We start from the raw sequence: 14,768 nt of genomic DNA on the forward strand, positions 1-14,768 counted from the left end.
CTGGATCAGGACAAATGTGAGCTATCAGTGGATTAAACCTAAAAATATCAGCATCGACCTTCAAAAACCCACGTTTACAGGCCTGATGTGGGAGTTTGAGCACACACAGCTCTTCTAACATGCAAACCACAGTGCAGATGATGATGCTGAGATACATGTGCAAATGAACCTGCTGCAAAACGGCCACGTGCAGGTTGGAAAACGCAACCGACTCAGTTTTCCTTTGGCTACACCAAATACATGGCTGGTTCCTTGGCAAACACACACCTTTGACAAATTGAATCTTGCTTTTGCAGATGCCTTTTTATTTTAGTTTTTTTTAGTTTTTTTTTTCAGTTCTCCTCTTGAATATTCAAGTACATGGATTCTTAGATCCAGGAAAAACAATCAGTAGCAATTACTTTCAAAACATCATCATATTCCTTTTTGATTCAAGAAACCACTCCCGTTTACCCCAAAAATCCTCCCTAAGACACATTGACCTCTTGTAAACATGATAAAAATCAATCTTGTTCAATTTGATTACAAAAAAGAAATCTGGTAGAAAAATATCTTTTTCATTTATAGGTATTTCTCTTTTTAGGCATATTTACATGGAGTACTTCACAGTACAATCTAATTTGAAAAAGGACAAACTGTAAAAGAAACAAAAAGGGTTATAGAGGGGTAAAAGGCCTTTGGTTTTTGTGAAAAATAAAATAAAACAAAAACAACAAAAGAACCCCAAAAAAGTCATTTCACTGTCCTGTGAACAACAACAGTGGTGGCTGGATTGTTGATTGTTGGGAGTCTCTTCACTCGCTGTGTGATCTGTTATCCCAACAGGTTTGGGAGAGTTTCTTGTGGATCAGTTCAAAACAAAAACTCCGGATACAATCAGGTGTCAGTCCTGGGGGCGGCGGGCCCGCACATCCTCCGGTGTGCAAAATGTCCCAACACGATGAGCAGCATCTCCGACGTGCTGCTGAGCGCCACGATGAACGGAGCCTGCGACGCGAAGTCGGCCTCGGCGCGGCGGAAGGACAGCTGCATGACGGCGAGCGCCAGCAGGCTGTTCTGGACGCCCACCTCGATGCTGACCGTCTTCCTCTGCGGCAGCGCCAGGCCCGCCAGCTTGGCCAGGCCGGCCCCGACCAGCAGCCCCAGTACGGGCACCGTCACCCCGACCGCCACGATCTGCGGCCTGACGTCGGCCAGGATGGACGCACCCATCTGGTACGCCATGAAGATGCCGCCCACGATGAGCACGAAGCTGAAGGGCCGGATGAGGGCGAGCAGGACGCGCGTGAGGGCGGGCATGCGCAGCTTGACCAGCATGCCCAGGGAGATGGGGATGGCGATGAACAGGAGAGTGCCCAGGATCTTGATGAAGGGCACGTGCAGGGCGGCGTGGACGCCCAGCAGGCGGCCGTACAGCGCCGAGGACAGCGGCATGGCGGCCGCGGCCACCACCGTGGACACCAGCGTCATGGAGATGGCCAGGGTGACGTCGCCGCCCAGGAGCAGGCTGTAGAGGTAGCCGCCGCCGCCCCCCGGGGCCGAGCAGGTGATGACCAGGCCCAGCGACAGCGGCTTGGGCAGCGAGGCCAGCCGTGACACGCAGTAGGCGTACAGGGGCATCACCAGGAACTGGCCCAGCACCCCCAGGAGCAGCGGCAGCGGCCTCTTCAGCAGTCCCCGCAGCACCTCCACCTCCACCTTACACCCGAAGGCACACTTGTTGATGAAGATGAGGGGCAGCAAGCCGAACAGCACCGGGTTCTCCGAGAAGTGGGACAGGCCGCCCGACTGGATGAGCCGGGCGGCCGGGTCGTCACTTCCGGGCGCCACTCTGATGGAGTAATCTGTCCTCTCCTCTATCAGAACCGGCACCGAGTCCTGGTCCAGGTCCAGGAGCTGGATCTGCAGCTGTGCGCGGCCCGGTAAACCAGAGCGGATGCTAATAATGTAACTCTTCACCGGCCCTGCGTGGCCGCTGTCGGTAACGTTGAGGATGGACAGCACCTCCGGGTCCAGGGAGCGGACCCGCACCGTCTGCTTCCAGCTCTGGCGGCCCTTCCTGCTGGTCACGGCGCTCCGGTACTGGCTGGAGATTACAATCACGCCTTTGGTGTTTTCCGGGAACTCGAATTCCTGCGAAGAGCCGTCCCCGATTCTGATATACTTTCTGCTGCTGTCGGCCGTCAGGTTGGTGTTGTTGCTGCTGTCGGTAAACGGGATCCTGGTCGTCGTCGCCCGGTCCGCTCCGCCGGTAATAATGAAGAAACAACAGAATGCAAATAGCGTCCTCATCGTATTGACGGACAGGGGGCGGAGGGGCGCCGCATAGACACGCTTCTTCCCCCGCCGACGGCCTCCCCAGACGGTCTACACCACCGCCCTAAAACAACGGGCCGCTGAACTTTTCATTTTCTCCGGCAGAGAAAAACAGCGTCGGCAGCCGGCGCCTCGTCCCACCTGGTTCCCATTTTTTGGCTGCCTTTATACCGGAACCTAAACATCACCCCGCCCTGTCCGAGCCCAGCGCCACAGCAGCCCCCGGCAAGAAGCTAACACCGAAACCCACACCGATATCACACGGTTTCACGGTTTTTCTCTCCGTCTATTCGAGGCCAAAACGTCCCGTTTCATAAAACCAAAGCTTGACCGTGTTTTGTGTTTTCGGCGTGTCCCCGGCTGACGAAAACCACAAGCATCGTAGTCTCCGTTTCCTCACTGCTTAGCGCTGGTAGCGTCAAGCTGGCCACCATCACATGAAGCACTTCCGGTGACAAGAATCAAAATAAAAGCCCCTTCACCGTCTTTTTTTGTGTGTGTGTTAAATTCCGAATTTAGGATCAATAGAGTGCACCTATCTGTCTATCTAAAATATTACAAAATGCAGAAAACAGATTCTTGCCTCGAACCACATCAACAAGGAAGGAGCCAGTATATGATTTTATTCCCTAATATTACCTGATATTAAAAAAAAAAAAAAAAAAAAAAAAATCAGACACTTGTATTGAAGAAGGCAAACTGTATTTTTTTCTCCCACCAGAAGTAGGAAGTGGGGCGGATATATTTTGACAGTGCTCTTCTTTGACAGTGCCACTGTACTGAGAGTGGAAACCTCGCCAAATCACATAAACTATCCGGATTTATGAATCGCACTAAAGGTTAATATTCTGCATTATTTGGGGGGTTAAACTGTCGCTTTAGTCACATATCTTGGGCATTTATTTTTTTAGACAAATCGCCCTGCTTCCGGTATTGTTTTGGCTAACTGATTACCTTGACGCAGCTCCTCTCTCATCCAATCGGAGCGGCCCAAAGCGTCAACTCTAGCTGTCTGTCAGCCAATCAGCGGCGACGGTCACATGAGAGTGAAAGAGAAATCAGGTAGCGGGGCAGCTCTGCGCCTCCCGTCATGACAGAGGGAACACCATGATTTGTTTCCATGAGGGGACGCAGCCAGGGATTACCCGCACACGCACGCACACACACACACACACACACACACACACACACACACACACACACACACACACACACACACACACACACACACACACACACACACACACATTTGATTTGCTGACCAAAGCATAACAATGCTAGAGACTGAATTTATACGTGTATGTGTGTGTGTATGTGTGTGTGTGTGTGTGTGTGTGTGTGTGTGTGTGTGTGTGTGTGTGTAAAACAAAACCTTAACTAAGATTGTGGGGGAGAGAGGCAGGGGCTGATAATAAAGCCCAGCTCATTAAATTCAGACCCACCTCAGGGATTCCTGCTCTTTATGTGGAGAGCAATTCAGCCTAACAATCACTGCTATGCCCCATCTAACCTCATCTCTCCTCCACTCTACAATTCTCTCTCTCTCTGTGTGTGTGTGTGTGTGTGTGTGTGTGTGTGTTGATCAGCAGAGGTCAGGGATGGAGACACACAAGCTCATTTTAATCTGCTTTGCCTCCAGCTGTTTGATGTCTGCTTATCTCTCCAGCAGCACATCTCTATTTTCCTGCCACAGTCGCTGTTTTCTCATCCAAACTGCCACTAGTCTACATTTGGCTGTAGTTTCTACCCTGGCTTGGCCTAACTTTATTATCCCAGCAACTGGAGGTAATTACCATTTTATTTTATATATATATATACCATTGACTAATACTGACAGTGTGTTTGTGCAATCAGGGAGTTATCTTGCTTCCCTTTCCTGCCCCCTTAATCCAGATCAGTTTCTGCCTCCTGACCTTGGCCCATGAAGGATCTTGCCATGCCAATGCATTCTGATCATGGAGAAAAGTCCACACGGTCTCGCTCCCTCAGCTCCGGTATCCAGTTACGACCCGCTGCCAACTAGGCTATTGCTTATTTGTCATACATAACAACAGACACAAGTGTGAAATTTGACTCGACCTCCTATCTGGGGAATGTAGTATTAAAGGGGAACTCCATTCTGTCAGCACACCCAGGGAACATCCCTTTTATAGTGACTGGCTGTTGGGCTGTCTTTTCAGCAGCAGCTCATATTCATTCTGGTGTGAGTCACTGAGATATTTAAAAAGCCCCTCGGTGCAGAGACGCTTGTTTTTCCATCACCGGCAGTGGGTCAGCGAGGCGATTCTCTAGATATTTTCCTGTGAGAAAGCCATCCAGTCTTGTTCTGGTTATTGAGTGTCACTGCTCCCGGTGTAAAAGTCAAACTTGGGACGGCTTGTTCATCACCCGTTGTGTCTGTGTGTGTCATGTGGCCCTCTTCTGTCACCAGGGCTTCTGGAAAAACAAAGGAGGCGGTCCTCGGTGGAAACACTCCAGCCCCCACTAAGACAACCTGCTGGGCTGTGCGCTTCGGCCCGGTCGTTGACATTTAATAGAGTGACAGCCAGTTGTTATGGGGCTGGCAGGCAGGCAGATTCCCCGCCTGGCATTTCTGCTGCTCCGTGGGCTGTCTAGTTATTTAACAATGTGTATGATAATTTACCTCATGACTTACTTCTCAGACAGAAGGGAAGAGAGACAGCAAGACAAAGAGAGAGCAGACAAAAAAAAAAGGCCTTCCTGCCACCTCCCGTCCTGACAGTTCCTCCTGTAATGATTTAGTGAGAAATTACAGGAACATTTACTGTGTACACTGCAAATACTGGGCCCTGAGATCACTGTATTGGTTTCAAATCTGCTCAGAGTTCAGTAAACAGACAGCAGCCTGTTTCCTATTGTGTGTGAACACACTGCAGCTGTCTGAATATTCATGAACCACCTCATAACAGCAGCACGTCTAGTTAGCAACCAGGGTTGCTAAGCAGACATACTACGTAGGTTGCTGTGTTGTTGCTCACCAGATACTGTTATATCTGGTTATCAGAGTGTGTGTGTGTGTGTGTGTGTGTGTATACACAGTGGGGTGACAAATTAAAGGAAAAACCAACAAAGTGTGTCGGTAAGGTGTTGGGCCAGCAGGAGCTGCGAGGACAGCTTTAATTTGTCAGCCGTCTGTATGACAGGTGCCGTCGGACGTTGCTAAAAATTTCCCAGTTTGGGATCAATAAAGTAAATCTATCTATCTATCTATAAATTTGATTGTGATGGCCATCCTGCTGCCGCATGAGGCACAAGTATCCGTGCATCACACCGCCTGTTCCACACACCTTTTCTGACCACCTCATCTCTGTTCCATTTAGCTGATGCACATACAGTATTGAACAGATAAATAACAGGACACATAGTATTTTTGTACACATATATATCACACTCACAGCTTTATCGATATTTGACATTACATTTTTTCTATTTTGGTAGAGTGCACATTTTTAGTTACTTTGTAAAATATTAAAGTATTTGTTCTGTTTAGTTATTCTGGTCTCTTTTGAGTTACCTTTAGGTGTGTGGTCCAGGTGTGTGCAGCACCGTCAGTGGCTGCACCAAGGGGAGGGGAACCCCTTATTTCTTTTTTTATTTTTTTTATTTTATCATTATTTTCCTAAAACCTGAACATTTGTTTAATGTACTTTTGTTTAGTAAGTCTGTCTTGTCTACCCCCTTGTGTGTCTAATGGTCTGATCAACCAGTATTTAAGTCTCCCTATGTGTCTGGTAGTGAGGTCAGCCTCTGTTTTGTTCAGTTCAGGTTAAGGTTGAGTTGAGTTGAGTTCTGTTTAGTTTACATCATTTTAGGGCACAGAATTTTTGTTAAGTATCTTTTCTTTTGTATTTTGAATGAACAAATGCAATTTTTTTCTAAATTAACTTGTGAATCCCTGTGCCTGCCTGTTTGGTCCCTCACACTGATGATACAAAAAATACACCCGAACTAAACATCTATTCCAGCGTCATATGTCTGCTTTGAAACCTGAAATAAGTGAAGTCACAGGAATGACTGCGTCAGAGGACAGTTTTATTTTCACAAGATAAATATACAAAACAAATGCACTGAGAAGTTTGTTTAACTTTGAGTATAAATAACCCTCCCTGTGTTAAAACAAAAGAAAGGTTAAAATCAACTCCCACAGAGTGAAGCTGCTCTGTCATGGGCGGAGATCTGGCGTCTGTCTACCTGCCATGTCACTGTCATCTACAGCAAAGACTCAAACATGGACACATCCATCACAACCAGTCAAATGTAACTCAGTTAAGAGATATGGGCTCATGAAAAGCACAATCAAACAAATCCATTGACTGTCTCCAGATAACTGCTCAGCCAGTCATTTTATAAACAAATTTTGCAAGCAAATCAACAGTTTTACAAGGCAAAGCAGGGTAAGCAGTTGTTTCCTGCCACAGGGGGAAAAAAATTCCCATTGTGTAGTGTTGCCCTGCCTTATCTTCCCTCGTAAATCTTAGACTGGAATTGAGACGGGGGATGTTCACACTGTTTTGAGACAGACTGCATCCACAGAGGCTTGACAGACAGTTTTAATGAGGCGATGACGTTGCTGGAGGAGCACTTCAGTGCTGACTGCATCCACCTCAAATCCACCCAAAACTAATAACGGATCGGTACCAAGAGGCAACTCCACTGCCATTCATAATAATGTCTGCATATGACAGCGACGGCAACCAAAGCCTGTATTTGTCAAGTTTAGTGTTGGATCAGAATTGGCCTGAGATGTGCAGCTGATCAAAGAATTATTCAAGGACTCCAGATCGGAGGTCCTAGCTAGAGAAGCTTGGAGAAATACAGACCATGATGGACAGCAGCTCAGTCTATGGCAGGGACAGCAATGGGAAAATCTTTGTCCTGAAGGTTGAAGGAGAGAGATGCTTCTGCACACTCTTACTTACAAGAAACTTTATTGACAGTAATGTCTCAGGTAATATCTACTGAAGGCCTCAGGGTCAGAATGTCATCCTCGGTTACCTGATGAGAGTCCAAGGACTGAAATTTGGTTCTTCAGTAGGGAAGCAGGTAAACAAGGTGTGACACTGTGAGGTCTAAGGACCAAACACTGTCCTGATTTACCTGATGAAGGTCTGACAATCAAAACATTGTCCTTGGATACCCGATGGAAAGTCTAAAGACTGAAACATCATCCTTGTTGATCAGATAAAGGTTTAAAGACCAAAATGAAGGATGGAAATGTTGTCTGTGGTTACCCAATCAGAGTCTAAGAATTGAAACATTTTCTGTGGTTATTTGATGAAGGTCTAAGGACTGAAATAACATCAATAAAGTTTATAGTCAGACAGAGGACAACGAGCAGGAGCGTCTCTCTCTCTCTTTCTGCCTTCTGGATTATTTCTCCTACACACCTGTCCACAATACTGCACTGAGTGTGTAAGCTTTTACAAACTTCTTGTCCAACCGGTTAATATCTATAGTTGAGATCTACTTGCATTGACTACAGTTCACTCTCTAAACTACCGTCCTTCAGGCACTGAGGGGGAAGCACCTATGCAAGCATAAACATCCCAAATAAGGCGTACAAAGTTCAAAGCAAAAAGTAATTATACAGGCATGGGTAATAATCAAGAGATCTTGACAAAAATAAAGATAACAAAAATAATGAATTTTGATGTTGTAAAAAAAGAACAATTGGGGATTGTCTTTTGTTGTATGCAGTGTGACAATATCATGATGCAGTTGCAGATTGGAGGAATCTGTTGAGCAAGAATACACTTTCGCTTTTGATTACAATTGTCGTCTGCTACTGATAAACATATCACCCTTTATGTCAAGAAATGAAACGAAAAAATATGATACAGCCAAGTGCGCACACAGTGATATTCCTCCCCCATCGTGTATTTCACATCTACCTCTTGAATCTTCCATTGGGTTGAAAACAGAAAAAAACAGACAGCCCGAAAAACATAAAAACAAAAGAATCCTCAACCCACCCTGCACCCGGTTAAGCGCCAGGGACACCAAACTCCCTTTTAATCAATATGTCTACTTATTAACATTTTCACTATTATCATCTTTCACTGTACATTATTCGGTATGTAAAATGTTTGTTTGTTTTTTTGTACAAAGGAAATATCCAATGGTGTGTAACTTCAGATTTGGATAATGAAACTACAAGATGAGGTGGCGGTGGTGAGAAGATGACAGAGACAGAGAGAGTGAGACACAAAAGGAGGAAAAGCGAGAAAAGGGGGAAAATTCAGGACAGAGGTAAACTGAGACACAACAGGGAATTTGAAGGGGAGACAGAAAAGGGAGCAGAGATGGGTGGAAAGGTGAACTAAAGCGGGAAGAGCAGAGAGACTCATGCCTTCTCAGGTGTTATTTCTAGCCGGTGTGTGTATTTATAGAACAGGGGGATGGTAATCAATAGGCTCATTGAGTCCTCACGGTAGGAACAGTTCAATAGAAAGACATACACAGCTCCTGTTGCTGTCTTTATGTTTGTCTACCTCCAACCCGTTGTCATTAGCCCACCGCTTCTCCTGGAAGATGTCTTCAGTTCCGCAAAGCAGCCAACCTAAAACGTGAAAAATGTGTGTGAGTACAAGCATTTTTAAACATGTTTTTCATTATGAGGCTTTTGAAAGGTCTGAAAAAAGTCTTAAAGCTTCAGTGCTGAACCTTTCCCAGTCTCACATACTTTTTAAGAAAAGGTGTGTTTATGTAATGATATCCAAAATGTTGTATCAATGTGCTTTGAAAAACTCTCCCTCGCATTGTTAATAAAATTAAACTGTTTAAGAAATCCACTCTACCACATGTGCTGCTGTAAGTGATCTCAGATATAACCAAATGTGGATGAATCTTGTGTTTAGTCGACAGTATGTAGAATTAAAGACTAGACTCATTTTCTTTGTGCTTGTTCCATTTGTAACCTTACCAAACACCTGTCAAGAGGACTGGCACTAAAATCACCTTTGTGTCTCTGGCAGACCACTCTGTCATGCTGAGACATGCTAACACTTTAACAATAGCATGTTAACTATGTTAAATTTAACATCTCAAAATCTGTCTGCCCAGAGATGAACCCTGTCAACTTTAGTGACCTCATGACCTTTACCCTAGCGCCACCCCTCGGTCAAAAAGTCCAAACTCAATTCTCTCGCTGTGTGCATGTGCCCGACCTGCACCAAGCCAGGGGGCAGCAGTAGTGGAGGGCTGTACTTCTGTTTTTATCGACGTTACTAAATATTGTGATTGACTCATAACCTCTGCTGCTGAGTTAAAGCTGCAGAACCCAGAAGGGCAGTATTACTATAGTAGAAAGTGCTTTTCATTGTCAAAACAAGGAGAACCAAGGTGTTCTTTCCAAACCAGAATATCCTACTGCCCTGGATGTACCTCACATATTTCATAGCATGACACACTCGTCCATACCGTCGGGACAGCTGGTCCTCCTTGTCTTGGCTACGTGAGCTCTCCCCGCCCAGTGAGGTGGCTCCTGCGGGCAGCTGGTTGAGCTGGTCCATCACCTCCAGCCCGCTCTCCTCTGCTATTTGGTGGATCAAATCGTCCACCTGCTCCTGAGGCGTGGTCAGTGTCATGGCTGAGCTCATGGAATCCTCCATTACCTGGCGTGGCGAGGATACACGTGGTTCAAGGAGAAAGACAGGAGAAAAATCAGCTTTCCACGATGACCGGGATAAACACTGCAGGTGTTTTCTGCCTCAACTTTCACCACTGAGGTGAACTCACACTGCACCAAACACTACGCCTGTATAACAAATAAAAACTGACCAACCAGAGGGAGCATACAGTGGTGTGTTAAATTAACATGTCTAACATCAACAATATACAGCACAGTCAAATATCCACAACTATGCTCCGTTTTTTAGGAAAACACCTACCCCTTAACCAAAATTCTGCTGGATCTTGGTTTTATCTAAATTAAAGACGATGCACTGGTATGATTCAGCCTCACACCTGGGATAAAAATATGTCTGTAAAATACATGCACAAGCTCTCCAGTCACTCACTGAGGTGTGGACGTCCAGGTTCTGGACCTGGGTTTCAAACTTGTCCATGACGGCAGAGACCTTCTGAAGGTCCATGGAGCCCAGAGCCTTGTCCAGGGCCTTGGTGACCTGGCTCATGTTCTTGGTCACCTGATGGAAAAATGAACAAAAAAATCAATGCCTTTATGTATACGTCTTGTGTTCTTCCCTAAAGATATTTCAAAAAATTCCTATTTGCTTCTCTCCTGAGCTTTATTTTATTCCTTGCGCCTCCCTCTTGGCTGCTTATGATGATGATGGTGATCAAGGAACTGGAGCTGATTCAACGTAAGAGCATCAAATAAATGCTTAAAATAACGAAACAGGAAAAAAGTCTTTGGGCTAAATTATCAAATAATAGATATAAGGATAGTGTGTTAGTAAATATAAATTTGTGTTGTGGAAATTTTAAACTTGTGAATGTATTTGTTCCCTCGTGGATTCTGTAAGCCATTGTTAGTGTGATGCAGTCCCAACTAAACTCAGCAGTTTACCCCCTTCATGGTGACAGCAGTTTGCACTTTAGAGGCCACAGCATCGACACGAGACGCCATACGCAGCCAATTCAGACCCTCGTTTTTCTTTCGGATGGCGTTCTCTGCGTAAACTCTGGCACATTCCACATTCTTCTGCTGCAGAGCCTGGTGATAGGACAAACACACGCAGTTAATGCTCAAACAATGCGTCAATTCACAATTCCCCTTTTGTTTCACCCCTGAATATAACCTTCCATGTGTATTTATGCATCGACTTCAAATGTCTATATTGACTTGGTGAAGTCTGACTTTGTGTTAAGCGAACAGGCACAAACACTCACTGTTTCCATACCCACAATTTGTACCTAATGTCGCTGGTGTGTGTAACCTCACCTGCCTCAACCACACTTTACATTCAGACATTTATATATGACTGTATCTGACATAATCCTGTTACATTTTCTCTTTTTTAAACCAGTTTTATAACATTTTCCATTTTAGTTTTAACATTTATTTTACTGGCTTTTACCTGGTATAGTTTTATTGTATGAGTAACATGTGTGACTCTTGAAAAGCATGGGACATGTTAAGTTTACAGGAGTAATACTTTAAACACGACTGTAAAAACAGCAGCAGCCTCAACAACAATAAACCCAGCGTGGTCACCTGGTGCGACTTTTATCCCTCCTCATTTCAAATGTATTACAACTGTTTTAAGCAGGATATGAGAAGTGAATCCCAATATCACTCACTAGGGAAATATGTCTAGCCAGCAAGACAATAAGAGATGGGCTCCTTTACAGCCCCTTTGCTACATAAGTGAAGTCATCCAGCTTTCTGCTCTATAATGACCCGACCAAATCACCTGCAAGGAAAAGGATGGAGATAATTTGGGGATAGATTATTAATAGCCTCATTTCCCTCTGAAATCAGTTTGTCAGAGCCATTAAGGCAATAACCAGATATTACTATCGCACAAGTACTGAGTGGAGAACCCACAGTGCTCCCTGTTCAACATTAAAGCTGTACTGCCCCCTGCTGACGAACATGTGCCATTCATTCTAGCTCAACATGGATCAGTTGCTCACAAAGTGCATGACATTTTTCCCTCTTGGGTTATGTAGCATGCTGCTGGATTACAGGTAAATAAATTCCTATAGCAAATACCAAGAGAAATAAATTACTGGCACAATTACAAACAGCTACACCCACATGTTATCAGCACTGTGTCACTGCATCACATGGATCTTCCAAATCCCAGTGGGAACTACACTTTTCCTCTCAGTTTTGTCATATGCAGTCCTTTTGTTTTATATATCCTTTACCCTTTGAAACCTGAGCACATTCAAGTGATTTCTTAAAAAAAAAAAAAAAAAAAAAAAAAGTACATACATAAAACTTAAATTGCAAATCTGTAAAAATTTGCCATGACAACACAATTTGAATAAAAAAGCAAAACATTTGGCAAAAATACAAGAAGATAAATATCATTCTAATCATTAGAATTATACATTTAAAATTAAATTACCTATTAGGCCTATATATAGATATTTATTTATTTTGATATATATATATATATTTTTTTTTAATTTCCATAGGCTTAAAACATAACAGTGCCACAAGAGTGGCTTCTGGTGCACAATTCTGAGAAAAATGTACAAAAAAGATAAGCCTATTGGATCACAATCAGAAGCTTTACACAACACAGGACACCTATCAAACACAGGACACCTATCAAACGCACTGAATAACTATGAGATGATAATGAGATGCGTGCAACTCGTTCAGCGGCGAGCAAAAAAAAAAATCTCTAACATTTAAAAAAGGCATGGAAAAGTCTGAGACTAAAGCAGCACCTGCTAAAACGGGGCCTGACCTTTAACTTGGCTCGGCTCACTCACCTTCTTGACCTTGGCCTGCTCCTTATCTGAATCCTTCTCTGCCTTTTTGGCAAGTTTCTCAAGCTGCTTAGCTGTGAACTACGGACCCGAGGAAGAAAGACACATGAATGAAAGCCATACATCACTCATTTCTGCTGATTATATCAAGTTGAGATGCATTACATTTTTTCTGAGACACATACCTTTAGTTGGAAGAGTGTTTCTGGGGAAAAGCAGAGCAACAGAATTAGGAATATGAATTGTCTCTTTAACAGCACTGCTCTAAAGGAATGTTTTGTGAGCCTACACAGCTCCATATCAGGTCTGGCAACATCACATGCTGCAACTCAGTAAACCAATTTGGGACAGGAATCCACTGCTTCTGTCAAAGGGCTCTGATTTGCGGTCCAATAAAGTTTACCCTGTAAGAAAGAGTCGCCTACACCTCGCCTACGCCCACACACAGGCTCCACAGAAACAGTTGGGTGACATTAATAGTTTTTGGGTGCTTAGTTTAGCCTGCTGGCTTATGCAACTGCTGGTGTTAGCTATTTGTCAAGCGACATAATGAGATTGGCTGCTGCCTGAGACAATCACTGAAGCAGGGAAGTGCACAGACCTCACCTTGAAGAGTTCAGTGACTGACCCTAGGCACCTCCACAATGAGAGGAAAACAGCACCACTGCTGTTTTATATAACAGCTAGGAGGAGACTGAAATAATATCACATTTTTCAAAATGGGTGAACTATTCCTTTAACAATAGGTGTGTGGAGGGAAAGCCATACCCTGTTTTAGACACCAAACAGGTGTGGCCTAGCAACGGCATACCTCTGCAGTACTACTTGTCTCTGGTCAATCTGTATTTAATTCCAATACCTGCATATTTCCTGCAGGTTTTATGCACTCTAACCTCTCATGTGTCGATCTCCTCACAAACAACATTTCCTTACAGTCTTTAGCCTTTGACTGCATTTCACTGACTGGAATAGGCTGTTCAGTGTCCAGCTGACTCTGTATCTTGGATGCAGCTGCTGTTCAATCTGAGAAAGATGTTACTCTGACAAACTGGTCTTCAAAAGATGTGGCCACTGCCTGGATTTGTGTTGAGTGAAAATGACATGGTTTCTGAAAATCTCTCCAGCATGACCCCTTAGAAACTTTCAGGTTGTCAAAGGAATGTTTTTTTCAGCACTCAGGAGAACAATTTGGCTCTTTAGATATCGTTATAAACAACTGGAAATTATTTTTCAAGAAAAGAAATCCCTTTTTCAATGTTCAAGCTTTTGTAGTAGCAACAATAACATACAGATGCCCAAATTAATTAGATTCCCACATCAACAGATCCTGGCTGTGAATACCTTAACTCATGTACCATTTGCTCAAATCTTTTCAAAGGTGATGTGTACATACATGAGCCTTAGAGACAGAAACCAAATGATTTGGGTTCAAGCTTTCTCATACCTGGTGATTTACCCAGGTAATACTCTGAGATCATTCACAAACACCATCATGTAGTCATCGTCTAGTTCAGTGAGTATCTGGAGACACTCACTAAACTAGACATACAAGAAATTACTTTTTTTTTTCTTTTTTTTTTTTTTTTAATGTCCATTTGGTTTTACTAAGGTGTTTGTGAGGAATGCTTAATTTTCGCTGTAGCTACACTTACAATTTCAAATAAGTGTGAACCCCTGGTCATGTTGTATATCGTATCACTATCAAGATATTTGGCATAAATATAATATATATAATATAATATATGTTCATATGGTACAGTTCTAGTTGAAAGGTTACTGAAGCAGTCATTTAACGAGCAAAAAAATCTTGTCTTAACCGCTACAAATTCTGTATTGAATATAAGGTTGAAAATTCATATCAAAATCTTGCACAAAAAGACCACAGCTTATCTGAACCGTGTGATGTCTGTGTCCCTTTTTTGTGAGAGCAGAAAGCCTATCCAGCATGGATATACTGTGTTTAAGTTTCTCCAGAGGGATGTGTGTGGTTCCGTGTGTCTCCGGCCTGGACCAGACAGGTG

The 14,768-nt window shown here is 43.9% G+C and overlaps 2 protein-coding genes across 2 annotated transcripts in view; both read right to left on the reverse strand.

Moving 5' to 3' along the window:
- Positions 1-284: 284 nt before the first annotated feature.
- On the reverse strand, positions 285-2,750 carry slc10a3 (solute carrier family 10 member 3). The gene has a single exon (XM_030054478.1). It carries the CDS (start codon positions 2,290-2,292, stop codon positions 877-879), a length of 1,416 nt encoding a protein of 471 aa, XP_029910338.1. The 5' UTR covers positions 2,293-2,750; the 3' UTR covers positions 285-876.
- Positions 2,751-6,348: 3,598 nt separating this feature from the next.
- The window catches only part of chmp1a (charged multivesicular body protein 1A), a 9,095-nt gene continuing 675 nt past the window's right edge, over positions 6,349-14,768 (reverse strand). The window contains exons 2-7 of the mRNA XM_030053295.1: positions 12,933-12,952; positions 12,751-12,828; positions 10,868-11,014; positions 10,356-10,484; positions 9,757-9,950; positions 6,349-8,896 (exon numbers count right to left, since the gene is read on the reverse strand). Of these exons, the coding sequence (XP_029909155.1) occupies positions 8,875-8,896; positions 9,757-9,950; positions 10,356-10,484; positions 10,868-11,014; positions 12,751-12,828; positions 12,933-12,952 (590 nt within the window). The 3' untranslated portion in view covers positions 6,349-8,874. The remainder of the gene's footprint in view (positions 8,897-9,756; positions 9,951-10,355; positions 10,485-10,867; positions 11,015-12,750; positions 12,829-12,932; positions 12,953-14,768) is intronic.

Source organism: Myripristis murdjan, chromosome 6 (genome assembly GCF_902150065.1).
Source record: "Myripristis murdjan chromosome 6, fMyrMur1.1, whole genome shotgun sequence".
NCBI classification, from domain to species: domain Eukaryota; kingdom Metazoa; phylum Chordata; class Actinopteri; order Holocentriformes; family Holocentridae; genus Myripristis; species Myripristis murdjan.

What these genes read in the sequence shown, in the direction of transcription:
- slc10a3 (XM_030054478.1), bottom strand. Translation starts at nt 2,292, where the DNA reads ATGAGGACGCTATTTGCATTCTGTTGTTTCTTCATTATTACCGGCGGA.